Source organism: Chrysemys picta, chromosome 2 (assembly GCF_011386835.1).
Source record: "Chrysemys picta bellii isolate R12L10 chromosome 2, ASM1138683v2, whole genome shotgun sequence".
NCBI classification, from domain to species: domain Eukaryota; kingdom Metazoa; phylum Chordata; order Testudines; family Emydidae; genus Chrysemys; species Chrysemys picta.
The window spans coordinates 43,183,014-43,202,925 of record NC_088792.1 but is presented as its reverse complement, the minus strand read 5'-3'; the positions used below and the strand labels follow the sequence as shown (position 1 = coordinate 43,202,925).

The 19,912-nt window shown below is 42.3% G+C and overlaps 1 protein-coding gene across 1 annotated transcript in view; it reads right to left on the bottom strand.

The window, feature by feature from the left end:
• ITGA8 (integrin subunit alpha 8) overlaps window positions 1–19,912 on the bottom strand; it is a 177,324-nt gene that overhangs the window by 18,883 nt on the left and 138,529 nt on the right. Inside the window, exons 27-28 of the mRNA XM_008169686.4 lie at window positions 17,625–17,738; window positions 5,876–5,977 (exon numbers count right to left, since the gene is read on the bottom strand). Of these exons, the coding sequence (XP_008167908.3) occupies window positions 5,876–5,977; window positions 17,625–17,738 (216 nt within the window). The remainder of the gene's footprint in view (window positions 1–5,875; window positions 5,978–17,624; window positions 17,739–19,912) is intronic.

The window sequence follows — 19,912 nt, the reverse complement described above, 5'->3', positions numbered from 1 at the left end:
GATGAACACAGTATATTGAGCATCAAAACTTGCAGGGTGCAATACTGGCCCTACTGATGTCAATGGGAGTTTTGCCACTGACTTCAATTGGGCCAGGATTTCACCCTCTGTTTCCAAGCCTAAACATAAATCAACTATACAACAAGCACCTGTTAAAAAAAAAAATAACCCAAAGGAAGAAAAATTCTATAGCTTGACTCCCATACACTACATTTTGCTTGTGTAAATCTAAAACTATATCACTATACTGGTTTTATGGGCCAGAAAATATTCTGTTCCTTAATAGGACTCATTGGTAGACAGATTATATTTTGTTGGCTCAGGATTTAATTTTAGGTTTGAATTGATTGATTTTATATCTTTTGTAAAGGAGGAGGACTGAGAATGATAAACCTCCTTAAATATGTGGAACAAAAAGGATTCAGGTTTTGGTTCCTATGTTGCACTGACATGTTATTTATTTATTTCAGTTAGTACTGGCAAATGAGTTCTCCCTTGCGCTCATTTAAAAAATAAAATTGGACACCTGTATGAACAGACTCTTCTACTTTATTCCCCAAATTTAGTACTTCGGCAACAACAAAAACGTAAAACCCCACAGGGCCAGAAACTGGGACCCCAGAGGATTCCGGGTCATTGATGTCTCCACATCACCACAGGAGGCTTAGGTTGGATGCTGACTGCCTCCTGATGCTTCACTCTTGGTTTGATCTCTGGCCTGTCTCAGATTCTAACCTTCGGGTACCCGACTTGGCCCGACTCACAACTCCCACTAGGTCTGACTGCTCATGCCCCACTCAGGACAGTTTGCTCAGACCAACCTTCACCCTTGCCCCCAAAGCCATCCAACCCCCTCACAGATGATGGAGAGAATGGGCTGCCTTCCAACCAGCAGCCCCCTGAGGGCCCATGAGCTGCAGGACCACGTCACCTGTCTGCAGGCGAGAACTTCACACTAAAGACCCATGCTACGCATTGTGCATTGGAAGCACAGAGCCTGTGTGAGCAGGTAGCCCACTGGCAGGCTCAGGTGGCGCAGCTCACTCCACAAGCAACTCGCACACTCGCAGGGAGAAGTGGTGATGCTGTGTGCCCAAACGGATCAAGCAGCCCCTGTGATGCCACTGCCTGGGTGATTTGACAGGGATTATTGGAAGTTCCAAGGTTTCCTGAACTAATGCAGGCTTCTCTTCCTGCTCTGCCCCCAAATGTACCCCACAGACCAGATTGAGGCAGGGCTAATAGTCAGCCTGCTCTCAGGAGACATGTTTGATTGGGCCTCCCCCCTGTTGGAGCAGAACAGCCCAGTGCTCTCTGACTGGGACACCCTCCTGCAAGCCTTTGCAAGCATCTCTGATGACCCACATTGTGGCCACTCTGCAGAGGTTGCCCTCCGGAAGCTTTGCAAGAGGCAAAGGCCGGCCATCACCTATGCTGCCCACTTCCGATGGTTTGTGGCTGATGTTGAATGGAATGAGGTGGCCCACCTTTACCAGTTCTGCTGGGGGCTCAATGATAAGATAAAAGATGAGCTAGTCTGTGTGGAAAATCCCACCCACCTAGGTCTTGAGACAGGTGCAGCAGATCACCCCAGAACTAGCAATGGGTACACCAGGGCTGCTGCCAACTTTATAGATGATGAAGCAGCCAATACCTTGCAGATCCCCTTCTGGTCAAAATCCACACCAGACCTGATGGAAATTATTGATGGGTCACCCCATCATCTGGACCTGTGACTGGGGAGACCATCCCCTCAGAGGCCATAGCGGAAGGGCACTGAAAAACAATATGCTTTGATGTGATCTGCTCCCTGTTCTTCCTGATAATCCTCAGCATTTGTTGGTTGGAATGGCATGATCCATGTATCTCCTGGTGGCAGAGGAATATTAGCTTCTCCTCTCAATACTGTCAGAAAGTGTGTCTCCAATGAAGCAATCAACCTGCAAGTGACCCACACCCAAGGCCCCAGGATGGGAGGAGACCCTCAGAAGCAGAACCCCGGAAAGCAGGGGAGTGACTCCAGGCCAGAACCTCAGCCTCCCTGACAAGTACCACGACTACCTGGATGTGTTTGGGAAGAAGAATGCAGACTCACTACCCCCACATAGAGACTATGACTGCCTGATAGACCTATAGCCCGGGGCAAAGATGCCCTATGGATCGATATACTTCATATCTGAACCAGAGCTGGAGGCACTATGTGGGTATATACAAGAAAACCTCACCTAGGGCTTCATTCAGAGATCTCTCTCTCCAGCGGGGGTACCAGTCCTTTTTGTGACGACAAAAGATAGGTCACTATGCCTCTGTCTAAACTATCGCACATTGAACCAAGTGACCATACGTAATTGGTACCCTTTGCCCCTCATTCTGGAATTGCTGGACTGCCTGCGACTGCCAGGAACTTCACAAAACTAGATCTTTGGGTGGCATACGATCTAGTGCACAGAAAGCCTGGGGATGAACAGAAGACTACTTTTTGTACCTGATATGGGCACTTTGAATACATGATGACGCTGTTTGGCTTGATCAATGCCCCTGTAACATTTCAGTATTTCATAAATATCACGTTCAGGGATATCCTGGACTGATATGTAATTATCTACCTGGTATTTTCTGAGAACCTAGAGCAGCACTACCACCATGTCTGGTCTGTGCTGGGGAGACTACAGAAACATAGGTCATATGCCAAACTGGAAAACGCACCTTCAACCAGGCCAACGTTGAATTTTTGGGATGCATCATCTTCCCAGAAGGAATCCATATAGATGCACACAGGAGCGGTGCCAGGGTTTTTGGCGCCCTAGGCGGGGGTCCTTCCGCGCTCCCGGTTGTCGTCGGCAATTCTGCGGCCGGGGGGGTCCTTCCGTGTTCCTGGTCTTCGGGACACTTCGGCGGCAGGTCCCAGAGCGAGTGAAGGACCCCCCGCTGTCGAATTGCTGCCGAGGGCGGCAAAATGCTGCCCCCCCCAAATCCTGGTGCCCTAGGCGACCGCCTAGGTCGCCTAAATGGAAGCGCCAGCCCTGGATCCACAGAAGGTAGAAGCCATCCACAACTAGACAGCATGCTGGGCCCTCTGGGAACTTCAGTGCTTCCTGGACTTTGCAAATTTTTATAGAATATTCATCGCTGACTTCACTCAATTAATAACTCCCCTGACTTCCCTCCTCTGCAAAGCTCTGCAATTCACTTGGTTGCCCAAAGACCAGCTTGTATTTGACCAGCTGCCTTGACCGCAGCCTGATCCTGGCACACCCTGATATGACTCATCCATTTATAGTGGAAGCAGATGTGTCCAATGTGGCCCCTAAAGGTGGTACTCTCGCAGCAACTCGGGCCCCAGTCAGTTCTGCACCCTTGTGCATTGTATTCCCAGAAATGTATCCCCACTTAGATGAACTATTAAATACTGGACAAGAAGCTGCTCACCATAAAAATAGTGTTTTAAGAATGGTGGCACCACCTCAAGGGGGCTTGGCACTCAGTACAGGTCTTCTCTGACCACAAGAACTTCGAGCATTGAAACAGAGGCAGCTAAAATGGGCCTTGTTCTTTTCTCAGTTCAAGTTCACGACTACCTACTTCAAGGTAGGTATCTACACAGATACCTCTATCACAGAAGGGGAATACTATGGGGGAAGCAAAGAACTGACTTTTGAGGCCCTTACCTCCTCAAGCCTGGTAACCTTGCCAGCAACACAATTCAGCAAGACCTGCTCTCCCTCATCCAGTCCACCTCAAAGGAAGACCTGCTTGCTCAAGGGACGCAGGCCCTGCCATCGGGGGCCAAGATGTGCTATTCCTTGTGGGATGGGGTAATGTACTTTGATGAGTGTGTATGTGTCCTGAGGGTGTCCCCAAATGGAAGTGCTATGACTGTGCCATGGCGCTCCACTGGTGGGTCACTTTGGCTGCTGGAAGACCTTTTGCATGATTACCCATTTTTTTCTGGTGGCCTCACATGTGAGCTGAGGTCCAAACATACGTGGACTCTTGCGAGTGCTGTGCTTGTACCGAGATATCCCAAAATAGACCCCGTGGCACCTTGGTACCTCCAGCTAGGCCATGGTCTGCCATCAACCTACACTTTATCATGGAACTCCCACCATCTGATGATCACAATGTAGTCTTAATGGTTGTGGACCACCTGACCAAAATGACCCACTTCATCTCCTGCAACCAGCTGCCTTCTGCCAAGACAATCGCCCAGCTTCTACTGCACAATATGGGCCGACTGCATGGACTCCCAGACCACACAGTTTCTGACTGAGGCCCACCATTCAGCTCTTGCGTCTGGGGTGAAACATTCAGGCTACTGGATGTCTGGATATCCACTTCCATCACATACTACCCGCAAACAGATGAACAACAGGTGAACCAAGTACTGGAGCAGTACTTGAGGTGCTTCATAAATTACCATCAAGACAATTGGTCTAGTCATATGCAGAGTTTTCCTACAATAACACTGACCATGCCTCTATGGGTCAGAGCCCCTTCTTTGCTAATTACAGTTCCCCCCAACGTTACCAGAAGCCTCACCAAACCCTGCTGCCATTGAATGGCTCCAATAGATGCATCTGATTCAGGAAGAACTCAAAAACCCTATTTATGGTAGGCCAAAAGGTATGGCTCGCTGACAAACACCTCCAGACCAGGAGACCATCCCACAACCTGGACCACTAGTTCCAGCAGATTAACTTGGTTACCTTCAAACTCCAGCTTCCCATCTCTCAAAATGATGGAAGAACCTGCAGGTCTAGAACCTAGGACCATAGGATTTCTGGGCTGTTGATGCCTCCCCATCATCACAGGACACTTAGGCTGGGCTCCCGTTGGAGGATCCTGTGAGACTGGGCTCGGTAGGAAATACCCAGCAGGACCTGAGTGATAGTTCCTTGTAGCCCACTGACTGGTTGGCACCATGACAGGGAGCTGTCTGAGCAACAACACAGACTGCCTGCCTGGCTCTGCTTCAGACCCTGCATGTGAGTGCCACCAGACTCCTGCTTCTGACCCTGCCTGCCTCCTTACCCTGCCTGCCTCCTGACGCCAGACTCTGGGTTTGCCCTCTGGCCCGTCTCAGACTCTGACCTTCTGGTACCCACCTTGGCCTGATTCCCAACTACTGTTCTGACCGCCCTTGCTCTGGTCATGACAAAAAAATTTAGTCCCAGAACCACTTTCCCCAATAACCCAGGCTCACTTAAACCTCCCCCTCTCTAAAAGTAAGGGGGGGGAGGGGTGCTCCTAGAAATCTAACTACCTTATTTTAAGGGGAAATGATGAATTAGATATCACAAGCCTGCAATTATTTGAGGGTGGAAATCCAGAGGATGAGTGGAGGCCTTTTTGAAAATCAGGACATAAAAGAGTGACTCCATGACAAACAAGGACAGAGGGTTCTGTGGGTGGAACATACTTTCTACCCTTGAGGCATGCTGCTGATTGGGAGGAGAACAGTAACATGTTTAAAAACAATGAACATAACAGAGACAAGATGGTGAAAGTTGCACAAGGTTTTCCCTTCAGATTGTTTGCCCACAGTAAGACGTTACAGAGGTAATTAGAGTTGGGTTTGATGGTACAAAGATTTTTCTGCACGAAAAGTCTAACAGCATTGAAGTTAAAGCAATGCACAATGCTACAATTTGTTAAAGAACAGTAATTCATTTAAAATGGAGTTCATTGTCATATCAGCTTCATGTACAGACGAGCAATAAGGAAGTTTCATTGTAAAAGTATTCAAGGAACTCACACCGGAAACATAGGAAATACTGGTTTTGCTTTTCCATACATATAGAAAACCTTCACTGTGATCAGGATGACCAAAGTAATTCATGTGCTTAAATCTTAACATATTTTCTGTGATACTTACTGCTATGCTTCCCTCAGGGTGTTTTGCTGGCTGCACTTTATATGGCATCTTCTTAACTTCAAAGGACACATTGGAAGAAAGGGTATACTGGTAATTATTTCTCTGGAAATACAAAAAAAGATTTACAAGGAATACATTTAAATTTGAAAATGTATACAAAGACAGACATCACATATTTTGACTGTAAGCTCTTTGTTGTACCCAATGGTACTGGGGCCTACAGGTGATACCACAATACAAAGACAACAACAATTGAAGTGTGAAGCTGAAAACCTAAATACTGCATGCATTTCAAAGGAGGTGATGAGGGATGCACCTGCAAAAAGTGCACATATTTACCAGTGCAATAGAAGATTTGTGAGGGCAAAGATGGGGTTTTGTGAGTGCACATGTTATGTTTAGTTCTGAAATGTAGCCTTTAATCTCCAATCTCAGAAAAAGCTCTGTGCATCTTCAGATTTCCAGACCTGTTTTCAAACTGTCAGGAAGGAGTTAGGATTCCTTGCTGATCTAATATGAATTGGCCATACCATCTCAATGAAGAATGACAGTCCAAGACTATAGAAATAAGCATGCTTAGCTTAATTTACCCATTTTGGTACTTTTAACATAAAACTGATTCAAAAAAATATAAACAAAACTATTTGTATTTTTAAAGTCCATCAGCAATTGCAATAGGAATGCAGAATGATCATGTAGCACTATATAAGTCCCATCAATAGCAGTTTTACTTGGTCTTTCCTTTGCTCACTACAGAAAACCCCAGACATGCTGCTTGACCTTTACTATTCAAAATGCATCCCTCCTTTAATTAAGATTCTTTAATTTAGAGATGGTCTGTCTTTATTGGATACCATGGTTTTTAATCTGGTTCAGGTCAGAAGCAACAAAAAACTGTTACCAGCTGAAGTTCATTCTGGAACTTTTAGATGAAATGGTTTCAGCCCATTTCCTAAAGGTCAAAGGAATATAGGAATTGCCTACATGGGCTCAAACAAGGGTCTGTCTCATCCAATATCCTGTCAGTGAGTCTCCCACTAGATCTCTCAGGGGAAAGTGCAAGACTTGCTGTAGGCAGTTAGGGGATAACCTGTCCCATGCAAAAGTTTCCTGCTAAACCCCATTAGTCAGAGATTGGCTTAAGCCCTGAAGCAGGAAAGTTTATATCCCTTAGAAAACTCTTGACTTTTTTTTTAAAAGCATCTACTATTATAGCTCTGGGTATTCTTGTTTTCCATAACTAGAGTTCAATCCCTTTCTGAATCCTGTTAAGAGCTTTTGGCTTTAAAGATATATTATGACAATGAGATCCACAGGCTAATCATGCTTTGTGTGAGAAAGCATTTCAGTTATCATCAGTCTGAATCTGCCACCTTTCAGTTTCAGTGAATGTTCTTGTTCATGAGAGCAGAGGTTCCAGATCAACCTTCTCTTTATCGTTTATTTTTTGTTTCCTTTTACTGTGTCCCCTCTCATTTGTCTCTTCTCTCAGATAAACAATCCTAATCTTTTTATTCTTTCTTCGTAAGAGAGGTTTTCCATGCCCCCTCATCATTCTTGCTGCCTATGCTGCAAATTCTGTTATAATCTTTCTGAGATGGAGGAGTGAGCGAATTTAACACAGTATTCCAGATGAGTGTGTACTGTTGATTTATATAAAAATGGGAACCTCGTAACCAAAGCTACCCTAAAATTTGGCACCAGCTGCTTGCAGACTATGTTGAGTGGCCAAGGAATGAACTGGCATGGAGTCTGAATTACCGTAGTAACATGAGCCAAGTATAATTGTTACCTGATACAATCCAAAGCTCACTTTCTTTTAGCCCCTCATTCCCTCAAACACTTATGAACTTTCCGCACTCTCTAGAGTTAGCTGAGAAGTAAAGAAAGCCAGTTCTGTTCTTTTCAATTCATAGTTTTATTTAATAACCCACTTTAAAAAGAAACACAATACTCCCCATTTTCTGACACTCTTTGTGATCTCATTCTGTATCTTATACATCATAGTCCTGGATTATCCTGAAATCCTTTCTATCCCATAATACAGTTATTATATTTCATTTTCTTCCATTAATTGTACTTGTGTTTAATTTTTATTCTGAACCCTCACTGTCCTTTCCCAGGAGAGGATATAGAAAGTCCTTTTTCTTTCTGTCCATCCAGGGCACATTTTGGAGCTTTGTTTCTTTCACAAGACTCAGTTTTCAATTAGCTAGTTTTTGTTCTCTCTCATGTGCAAGGTGTTGGTTTTCTATGGGATTTCCTGTGGCATTAACTTTCTTACCCTTTTCAGTTCAAGGATGTTTACTCCGTTTTCAGCTGCTTTCCAGAGCAAAAGGAACAGAAGACTCCAATTATCTTCTGTTAGCTATTTTCTTGCTCGTTATGTGGGAAGGATTTTTGCGTACACATACCTCTGCATGCACGAAACCTGGATCTTTTGCTTGAGCGTGGAGCACACACAAAGTTGGGCAGCTTTGTTAGCACACATACTTCTGAAAATGTCTCCCTCTCCCTTTTTAACACAGTTGCTTGTCAAATATGTCAGAATATTTACTGGTGACATGAAACCAACATACTTATTGCCTTATGGAATTCATTTGGCTGTGCCATTACTTAGCTGTTTTAACATATTGATAGCAGTGGAATGTTTAATATCACAACATATTAAATTGCTCCTTTAGGCCAATGTTCGGAATGAGCAGTAGAGAGAAGTCTGTCTTAAGTGATCACGAAGGGACAGACAAATCAACTCCTCAGCATAGGTGGTCTTCTAATACTGTAAAGAAGGACTAGATTGGCACTTAATAGAGATAACTAGTTTGGGGCAGTCACTTAAGACAGGAAGTTGCCTAATAAGAATGATGTTTTATATAGATTTCATGGCATTTAAATTGTGTAAGACAGTCTTCAGAGCAGGCATCTTGTTCTTTATCTCGGTCGCAGATTATTTTCTTCTTTTAAAGCTTGTTCCATTCCTCACAACTAAGTTGACAACATTCTAATTCTTAGACAAAGTCACATAAATACTTGGGCATTTCTCATTTCTGCTGATATATTTTACTGTGGTTTACTATGATACATGTTAGGAAATTTTTGACAGGTTTCAGAGTAGCAGCCGTGTTAGTCTGTATCCGCAAAACTCCTGTTCTTGTTAGGAAATTTATAACTCCTGCTGCCTGAAAAAATGGTTTATGAATTCAACTGTTCATGTTGGAGTAGGATTCTGCATGGGATTTATAAATGAACTCTGCAGTGAAGATGACAGGATATGTTACATTATGAAATGAACAGGCTGTAGAGAGATAATTCACACAATCTGATTGGCTAGTGTACAGTACAGGGCATTAACTCTCTTCAAATGCCCTGTACAGAAACGCATCACCCATAAAAAATAAATCCTTTCACCTACTGTGTATGGTTTATTTCATTTTCAGCTTATATTCAGTGTAGGGCACTTCCTGGGGATTAATAAACCTAGGCTGTTCCTTGGGCCATCAAATCCTCTCGGCCAGTCAATAAGCTCCAGGAAATGCTTTGCACCTTAATCTTTATCACTTAATAGCAACTAAGAACGTAAAAGCCTCTATGTGTAGTCTATATATCCACAGGACAATTTGTTTGTGCTAAAGGGTACTAATAAAACATAGCTGGTTAGGAACAACTGCAGACTGAAGCCTTTTAGTTGTCCAAACACCTAGTAGATACTGGAAGCTGTCTATGTTTCCCTCTTATTCAGTCCTATTTATAATTCACAACTAATTCTTGAGGAACAAATTTTTCCCCACAACAGAATCATGTCAAGTCTCTCATGCTTAAATATTCAGAGTTTACTGGAAGCAGTGAGACCTGTGGTTGGAAATACAAGCGAAGGGTTCAGTTGTGGCTCTAAGAGCATGGGGAAAGAAGTCATGCACTGCATAAGTGGCAGTGTCTAAAGACACACCAGGCAGAATGCCTTCACACACACTTGCCAGTGGAGGTTCCAACAGCTGTGGAATAAGTACAACATGTACTCCCCCAGCTCAGCACTGCAACTGCTTGCCAGTGCTCTGGGGGCAAGGGAGATCTAGAGCAGATCATGGCCATGCTTCGGCTTGCTCAGGCACACCCCCTTGGGAGTGTTTGTTGCTGCTACATCCTCCTCACCCACTCTTTGGTAAACTAGATCCTTTGCTTTAACAACTGCGAAACATAAGAGTATCTGGAATCAACGGAAAGTGCGTCCAATAAGCGTGCAGTACAGTACTTCCCTACTTACTGTCCAGACAAACACAGGAGTAATCTGTAAAGAGCATGAGGCTTTGGAAGCCTTTGAAATGGGTGCTCTACAGTCCGAGTGCACTTTAGTCTGAGTGCAGAGTAAAGTACAGGACAAACATTAGATCAGGCCTGCAGGTCGTGATATTGGGGGGAGAGTGAGAAGGCAAGAAGCAAGTTTAGCCGATTGGACAAGAAAGGTGAGTCTGGTAAGTGGTCTCTTTTTGCGGGGTGGAGCACCACTACAGGTCAATGAGTTCCAGAGTGCCACTGACCACCACTGCGGCCTTGAGGAATGCTTATTATTTCTGAGATGTCTTCTCCTTTCAGGTACAGTACACTGAAACCTCTCTCAGTGGAGGACTGGATGGTTATGTATTTTCCTTATTGTAGGCCTTGTGCTGAAATGGAGCTCTCCCCACAGAACTGAAGCTTGCTGTATAATGAAATCATGTTTTCTGACAGTGCTGGTTTAACAATGCTCGTCCTGCCTCATTTCAACATGTTCCCCTTCATTTCCACTGGCGTCTGGCATACTTTGAAGAGAGTGAGCAATTTACTGTTACCATTTAAATATGTGTTTTGGGAATTCGTTAACTTTCTCTTCATTACTCACACCACCTAGGAACAGAACAACTGCCAAGAAATAGTGACTCTAAATAAATGCAGGTAATAAGAATTATGCAACAAATTACTGTGATATTACATTTTAAAAGTAGTGAATTTATGATTATCATGAAGTACCTGTTGTTTATGACAGGCACGCATATTCCTGCAGAAATCAACACACCCACTTACCTTGACCCATTTGACCCCTTGTATTGGACGTTTTGTGCATTTTTCATTCATTTAAAAGGAATATTTTGAATTGAAATAAAAGACAGCAATTTTGCCAGGGTTTCATAGAATTTTTAAAATATAGGTTTTAAGGATAATTGATTTATATTATGCATTTGTTTCTTAAGATTTATAACATATAATAAGACTCCCATCTGCTGCTCTGGGCACCTTTGACATTATTTTAAATAATACAATAAAATCAAAATCAGTAGCAATGCCCCAACAAAACTCCATCCCCAACATAACCCAGTGGTGGGATTTTCCTCATCAAACTTCCATTCCCCTCCATGAATCACTCCCCATCCCAATATTTTCAGCCACTCATTTTTTCTCTTTTACTTATTTTGTTTTCAAATTAATAAAGATTCCTTAAAACTCAAGATAGGAAAGCAAAATCCCTTGACCCCTGACTTCTATGTCATTATGTTGGTGCTGCTAGAGGAACACAATAAACTTATGTCTGTTAGTTCTTGAATCAAAATCAGCTACATAAACTCCCTATATGACCTGTAAGGTCAATAAGACCTCTCCCATCTGATTTTTCATGGCTTTCCTTGCACGTAAAGTTACTGTGCAGGCTGCCAGACTCTGCCAGTCTATTCTTAGGGAACTTGGCTTGGTTGCAGAATAATGTGTTGGATAATTACATGCAGGCCTCTCTTAGGCCCAAATCCCCTCCTCTGCATAGAGAACTAGGCTTTCTGAGTGGAGTTGAAGGGGGTCAAGCAGGGACAGAATCCTTCTCCCAAGTGACAAAGCCATTCTGCACACACGTGGGTGCTCACACCAAGATGTGATTTTTTCTTTTCTTTTCTAGTTACTGCAGTCCATGCAGACAGGCATGGCCAAATCCAAACGTGTGGATTTATGTAAGGGCCAAGGAAGGGAAAACAAAAACCTTTCTGTGGAATCATGCATATTCTCCAGGCATTGTTCCACTACCTACTACATAGCCAGTTCCATTCCTACATGGAACTCTTTAGGCCCTGTGAGTGCTTGGGAGGAAATTTATTAATAATTTTCAGGCACTTTTAACACAGATTTAAACAACAGTAAAGAAAGAGCTGTGCTCTGCTCCCTGCCGTGCTGGTGAATAACTGGCAGAAGAGCCTTCAGTCTGGAAGGGTGTTACAAATCAGAAAAATGGTACAAATTCACCACTTAGGGATACATTTTCAGAGCAGCTGTTTCATTGCCCAGTTCACACACACTACATTAAAATTTACCCATTAAACAAAGGTCAAAGAACATTAGGCAAGATCTCCATGGATTCCCTCTAAGGGTTTGGCTTAGTACCGCAACTTGCCATGACCGGCATTTCAGCCACCATGGGTTGAATAATGAAAACTATTAGATAAACATCTTTACTATAAATTAAAGAAATGATAGAGCCCTAATGGAACACAGTGTAACATGACCATGTAAGGTTATTTTTTTCATTAATCAGGCATTTAATGATTTGCTGGCTCAGCAAGTCCGAATCCATTAGTTAGCTTATGTGGTGGTTCTTATTTACATCCAAGCTTTGAAATAAAGCCAGAAATAGCTCTGCTTCTACTTGGCCTCTGTACAACATCTTTCGCTATCTTTGTTGGCTAGTTAGGACACTCAGAGCTGCTTTGTTTACTCAAACATGTCTAATTATTGCACTTCTTAAAACTGCAATTTGTGATAAACGTTTTGATTTTAAGGCGACAGATGACAACTGCCATGAGGCAAAAAGGTCAGCAATTGTCAATTAAACCACATGGGAAAAAAAGAGAGATTATATATGACTGAATGCCAAGGATGACAAAATATACAATCAGATTTGTACATTCTTTGAAAGGAAATGTGAATTGTTAAGCCTAGCATGAATCACATTGGATCAAATTCTCATCAGGATTGTACTAGTATAACGGAGGGGAAAATAATGTATACAGTGACATAGCTGACTGTGCTATAAATATAAACTTTTCTGTATTAGTAAGTACAAACAATTCTTTCTGCAGATCGTCTCCTCTTCATGTATATTACAATACAGCATAGGACTGCTGTGTGTTAATATTACCTCTGCACCTTTGTACTAATTGTACAATTAAATTTATAGAGTTACATGTACAAAAAAGCAGAAATAACAACATTTTAACACACAAGTTACACATTGTGCTGTATTATAAATGAGGAGGTCATGATCTGTACAAAGAATATACTGTACCTACTAATATAGAACAATGACTGTGGAGTTCAGCTTTACCCTGGTACGCTGTTTCTTGTTTAGAAATAGCTCCAGAGACCATACCGATTCCCTCGGTCTATAGTTTAATCCTAAAGATTCATTGGAGGCTAGTTCTTAGATTTTAGCCTAGATAATATGTTCCAAGCTGCAATGTTTTGGGTATATTTTTATTTACTTGTGGGATCGTCTTGGGAATTGGACATTTACAGGCTTTTCCACAGCACATGATGCCCTTTTTAGGAAATTAATTATGGGCTGTAGTCTTTTATGGCTGTGCCTGTATCGCTGTTAATTGTAAAAGGGGCTCTGGAAAAGGGAACGGTTTTAAGGGGAGAGGGAGAGTGGCAGCCTGCATTCTCTCATGCTAGTTCCTTTTTATTTCCCCTGTAGGTAAGGGTGGATGCAAAGGGGGGGGGGAGTATCTTTTTCTGGCAGCTTCTTAGACATGAGGTGAAGTACTAGATGCAACGACTCTCTCAGGACAATGTTTGTTTTTAATCAGAAGAGGCTCCTGCTCCTTTAAGAGAATCTTTGTGAGCCTTTCTAAGGCTTGTAAGTTATCTTGGGGGAGAGGTAGAAGAAGCAGAAATGGTTCATAAGGACACAGGTAAAACAGCTAAAGCTCTCACAGGCCATACAAAGTCTAGGTTGGAAGCATGGCTATGTATGGACAGAGGAGTGAGCAAAAGGCCTGTAAGTGGCTCTTGCATACAACAGCAATCGCTGCACTCTGGAAAACACAGGGATGTCTCACTCCTGCTTCCTGTCCAAAAAGCAGGCAGAAAGGATGCAGGGTCATGGCTCCAACTGTTCCTTTGCAACTGTTTGTGGAGCTGGCCAGCGTAGGGGGAAAGCACAGTCTGCTCCATCCTAATGGATATAAGAGATTGCTCAACTCCGACGGGCAAGGATCTCCATTGGGAGTCTATTCAGCATTCCTATATAGGTGGCCCAGCATGGTTTCACACTGCATCTTATGGAGGAGGTAATGCACATTTTCTTTACCTTTAATACTCTATGGTACTTTATCAACACGTTGGCTTTCCCTTTTCCAGGGCAATTTGTAAAATGTGCACCTTTATTTTGGCTTTCATAGATTTTAAGACTAGAAGTTATCATCAGATCATCAAGTCTCACTTCCTGTATAAAACAGGCCATAGAATTTCATCCACTTACTCTGTATGAGCCCAATAACTTGGGTTTGACTAAAGCTTATCCTCTAGAAAGACATTCAGTCTGGATCTGAAGAATTCAAGAGATGGAAAATCCACCAATTCCTTAGTAGATTGTTCCAATTGCTAATCACTCTCATTTTAAAATGTGTGCCGTATGTCTTAGGCTTTAACTTCCAACCATTGACTCTTGTTGCAGTCAAAGCCCTTTGCTGTGTTCACGAAATCAAGATTTGGCCCTTGAGGAAATGGTTGAATTTCAGCTACAGAATAACAAATCCAGAGGCTTTGTTCTATTCAAGTTCTTATATCACGTTCATTACTGTAGTACCTGAGTACTTTCCAGTAGTGCATTAAGTAACGTGACTAACATCCATCACAAGTTGTTTCTTCTCTGATTCTCTCCCTGGGGGAGAAGTGTGTGCAGTGGGATGTTTGTTTTGGTAGGTGTGTTTCTTTGTTAGTTTTCAGTTGAGTCCAGAATGCCAGATGTGCTGTTTGTAGAGAGGTAACTAACTTCTAGATTGCTTCTGGATAAAGAGGGAGGAAAAACTATGTGGTTGAATACTTGGGCTCTGCAGTGCTCAGGTGCTGTGGTGATAGGCTCACGTTAAGAACATTAGCTAGACAGGTAGGTTCCTAGTAAATATTATGGATGGGTGAACTGATTGAGTTGAACATAATAAAGAGTAAAACCAATCTAGTGCCCAAAAATCAAATGGGATATTTTCTGAGGTAAAAAAACAAAAAAAACCCTGTGTAACTTTCGCATTATATCCATCTTCTTCTGGCTCTGCACTTCCATGTTCTGGAAACAGAAATGTCCATATACATCAAGAAAAATGGTTTTAATGGTATTTTCTGGGCAACATGAGCAGGAAGCACTGTAAATCTGGTGAGGGAGTCTGTTCTCACAAGATCTCCAGCCCAGTCTTCCAGATTCAGGAGGTTAAGATAGTTGAGAGAAGCAACCAAACTTTTGGGGTTTTATCTGAACCAAAGCTTTCAATGTTTGCTCATCACTAATAAATGATTCACTAAACAAATCCAAAATGAGGGCCCTTAATCCCTCCTTATGAGGGATTGCATTGTGTTTGCAAAATATGAACCTTTTTACAAGCACCTTATTTGAATTATGGAAACTGAAAAACAGAGATAAAAAATGGTTAGGATCCCAAATCGTTAGGAGAAGGCAAGTGTACTTACAAATAAAAAAAAAATCATTTCAAACTAGGTCCTTCGTTACTGAATTGGGCTGACATCACTATCCCCAGAGGAAAGTAAGACATGCAGCTCACGGCTCTGTTTTAGGCGTCAGTGGTGCCATTAACTGTGGCAGAAGAAACACAGAACCTGAACTTAGGTGTTGACAGGCAAAATTTCCTTATGTTTAGATCTTTAAATGCCCACTGCTGACCACTAAAATGTCGAGGGGTAAGGATGTGCAGAGTTATGTGCATTTGGCTCATTATTGATTTTGAACCCAGGACTATTAGGTATTGGACTTGTTTAAATTTGGCTGAATACCCTCCTATCTGCTCTCTAGTTCCTCCATGGAGGCCAGAGGAAAGAACATGTTGACAGGATCTTCTCTTATTCACTTCCATCCACTGGTGATGGAAGAAAGGGGAGGTTAACTCTGAGGCTTTTCAAACTCCTGTCCTCACTGGGATATTTTCCTCCTCTCTTTCTGCTGATCTTAGGTCCACTAGGCATTCCTGTTTCCATACCCACTGTGAACAAAGGAGGGATGCTGAGGAATGATCTTTCTATTTCTGCATTCCAAGTTGAAGGGGGGCAGGGATCCAGGTTAAATGTCCATGCAGAAGGAGGGGATAATGCATCAACTGGCCTCATGATAGGGTCTGGAGTTGTCCCTTAACAGCAGCAAAACATGAATTATAAATTTTCCCAGTACATCCAACTGTGGCAGATATTTATCCAAGTCTGCAGTGCTGATAGGTTACTCAGATTTTTCAGTTGATCCCTCATGCACCAACCCTTTTATGTAGTCTCCAAGAAAAACAAAATAACTGATACTAGTACTGTATGGACACATGTTTGGAAAGTCACAGGTTTCTATTGCATTTCAGATTTGCATATAGGACTTACAGGGGTTTAGTTGGATGTTCAAAGAGAAGCCAATAGTTTCTTCTGCTTTAGATTATAATGGTCAAAGTTGAATAGTTTGTGCATAATTCTAGAATACTGAAACACACCTTCAAGAGGAGAACCTGTAAAAGACATCTTAGAAAATGCCAGCACAGCTCCATAACACTATTGGAGAAGTTAATTGTGGATAAGACTTGTTATTTCTGCCATTGTGGAGAAGACTCTGTTCTGCTTCCACAGTTGAGGCATAACATCAATTATCGTGGATTGTGCCTGACTCTAGCTTTCCCCTCAGGTCCACATCGCATGCACAGGGTAGGGATGCTCCTTTGGGGGACAGCTCCCTCCGAGTATCAGTCACCCCAAAGGGGATGGGAGAAGCAGGGAGAAGGCAGGGCCATGGCTTCTCTCAACTTCTGACTCTGTGCACTAGTTCATTCGCCTGGCCTGTTGCAGAGAAGAGAATACATTGCACCATGTCAAAAACTAATGCAGTGTGTGCACACTCCCTCTGAGGTAGGGCGACGTGTTGACAGAGGGGATTTGCATCCTAAGGATCAATCTCTCTCAGAGTTCTGCACTGTCCCCTATACTCACAGTTATGGCTAAACGCTACAATTCAGCTCTGCATGTAAATGTAACATGTGGGTCTAACACCTAAACCATGACAATACTGACAGGAGAATGGATAACTTCTAATTTTTAAACTGCATACAGAGCATTCATCATCAGCTATATGGCTCTGAGACATATGAGCACCAAGAAAATGGAGAAACATATCATCACAGAGAATTAATACCAGTTATAAAATAAAGCCACAGGTATGTCAACAAACTGATAGATTATTCATCTGGGAAGATCAACATAAACCTATGAGCAGATATACTATGGAAAGTCAAGGTAAGATGAGGATCAAGATCAACATGGAATATGCAGTAAAAACTGGCAAAGTAAAATTGAAATGGACTCAGAGGAGGGAGAAATTAGCAGTATGTGTGTGACATGAGCATGAAGCAGAGAGATTTACCCCAAAACAAAGTGATGACAATAAGATTCACAAGTTAAGATCATAATTATATCTTTAAATAAACAGACAAATAAAATTGGCTTTTTTCTGTGTAAAAATAGTTTCACAAATTTACATTACCTGTAGGAAAGTTTGGACCCATAACCGAGATCTGATTTTTAGTGTTGCGCTCTTTCCTCTTTCTAGTTGTCCCACTGTACACGAGATTATTAAACACTTCACGTTTGTACAGTTCTGTATAAAAGAAAAATGAAATTATAACAATGCTTTTGTAACAAGGCTAATGTGAGAATACACACATTTAGTTATACACAGAATTAATTACACTCAACTGCTTTAAATTGAAAAAAAAACGATAAACTGTTTCTTAATGTATTAAATATCATGCATCTTCAAGAATTTAATCTAATACAAATGTACAACAGAAAATATCTGAAGTGCCTTTGTGAGAAATGAATAACCACAATGGGGCTTCTTCTAAGTTACCTATGAATACAATCCTTTACATATGTTAGTGATGACAAAGCTAATAGCATTCACCAGTCTGGTTTGAAGAATTCTTAAAAAGTCCAACTGTATAACAAAAATCTTGTTTATTCCTCTTTCCCCTTTCCATCCCTCCAGCCAGTTCCTTGTCTCTTCTCTGACTCCCAAACTCCATATTTACACTCTCAAAACTTCCCCTCCTTCTCTGACACTCCTAATTTTCCTGATGAAATTTATACTGTAAAGGCAGCATGTTTGCTGAGCTTCATTAGCTACTCTATTGTTATGTTCCTTATGTTCTATGAAGCTTTCCTGGTGAGCAGTGATCCTGGATGGGGAAAGACCAGAAAACACACAATTGAATACAACAGCCAGCTGACCCTAGTCAAGACTATAGACCTGCTGCAGTCTGGAATAGAAAAGTTACCAGCCAAGGTAAGGAGCTGGTTGGAACTCACAGACAGGGACGAAGAGTTGGAGAAGGAGATCTATTGGGGAAATCACAGAACAAGATAGAGATGTATTGGGCAAATGGAATGGAAGGCAGCTCACAGGGAGAGGGAACTAAAAGCCAAGGGTCTGTTGGAGGTCAGAGAGAGTGTTTGGGGCATTTATCCAAATAGATCTAAACCTAAGGATAGGTCTACACAGCATTTTGGAGCAAGCTTTTCAGCCTGGGTTGACAGACTTGTGCTAGCAGGGCTTGCACTAGCACTCTAAAAATAGCTGTATAGACAACACTGTGAAGTTGTGGCTTAGGCTAGAGCTCAGGCTCTGAAGCCTAGGGAGGAGGATGGGTCCAAAATGCTTTGCAGATGTACCCTAAAAGGTCTGGACTCAGTTCAGGGGAAAGGCTGATATTTTGACTAGTCCATTTTCTTTATAATCCAATTTGCCCCTCGCTGCTACATACTTTACTCACAATGGTGATGCCAAGTGGTTTTGATTGTCTTGAAGCAAAGACACAGCACTTCACTAGTGCTATAATGTACTTTCTATAAGAACATCCTCTTTCAGAGACCATACTCTGATATAACTGGATAACTACATTCATGAATAGGATGCTAATATATTTTATTATGTCTGAACATATTCTAGAAAGAGTCATGCCTAGCTATAGTGCTACACCAGTATAAGCAGTATAACAATATTCTCCATAATTCTCTATCTCATTACATCTTAAGTAGAGGTTATGTGCTTCCTCTTTACTTTCCACATCCTCAGAAGAGACTTATGCTATAAGGCTTGTTTACAGTACCTTTTGTAGAGGATATACATATTTAATTCTTCCTATTCTCTAAACAGCTTTATTTAACCTTTCATCTGTTTTCTTTTTCATTTCTAATTACAGCGGACAAAAACACATATTAACAAAAATAAATCATTACTATGCAAAAAGCGTGATTTTGGCTGAAAGTTGAAGACCTGAGCACACATTCCTATTTTTCTTAGTAATGTAGTTAGTCCTTTATAGTCTTCAGTACACTGAAACCATGAGAGGTAAAAAGGAAAGAAACCAAATGTTTAGCAAACAGAACAGACAGGACAGGATTAGAGCTAGTTGAGGGGTCGGCAACGTTTGGCATGCGGCTCGCCAGGGTAAGCACCCGGGCCAATGGGGGCGGCGGGAAGCAGCGCGGGCAAGGGATGTGCTGGCCGCGGCTTCCCGCCGCCCCCATTGTCCCGAGACGGCAAACCGTGGCCAGTGGGGGCCGCGATCGGCCGAACCTGCTGCATCAGCAGGTAAATAAACTGGCCCGGCCCGCGCAGGGTGCTTACCCTGGTGAGCCGCGTGCCGACCCCTGAGCTAGTTGGAAAATGCTTCTCCCCCCCCCGTAAAAAATTGACTTTTCATCAAAAACTGAAAACCAAACATTTTTGGGCTGAAAATTAAAAATTTTCAGTCTTCATCCAAAAAGTGT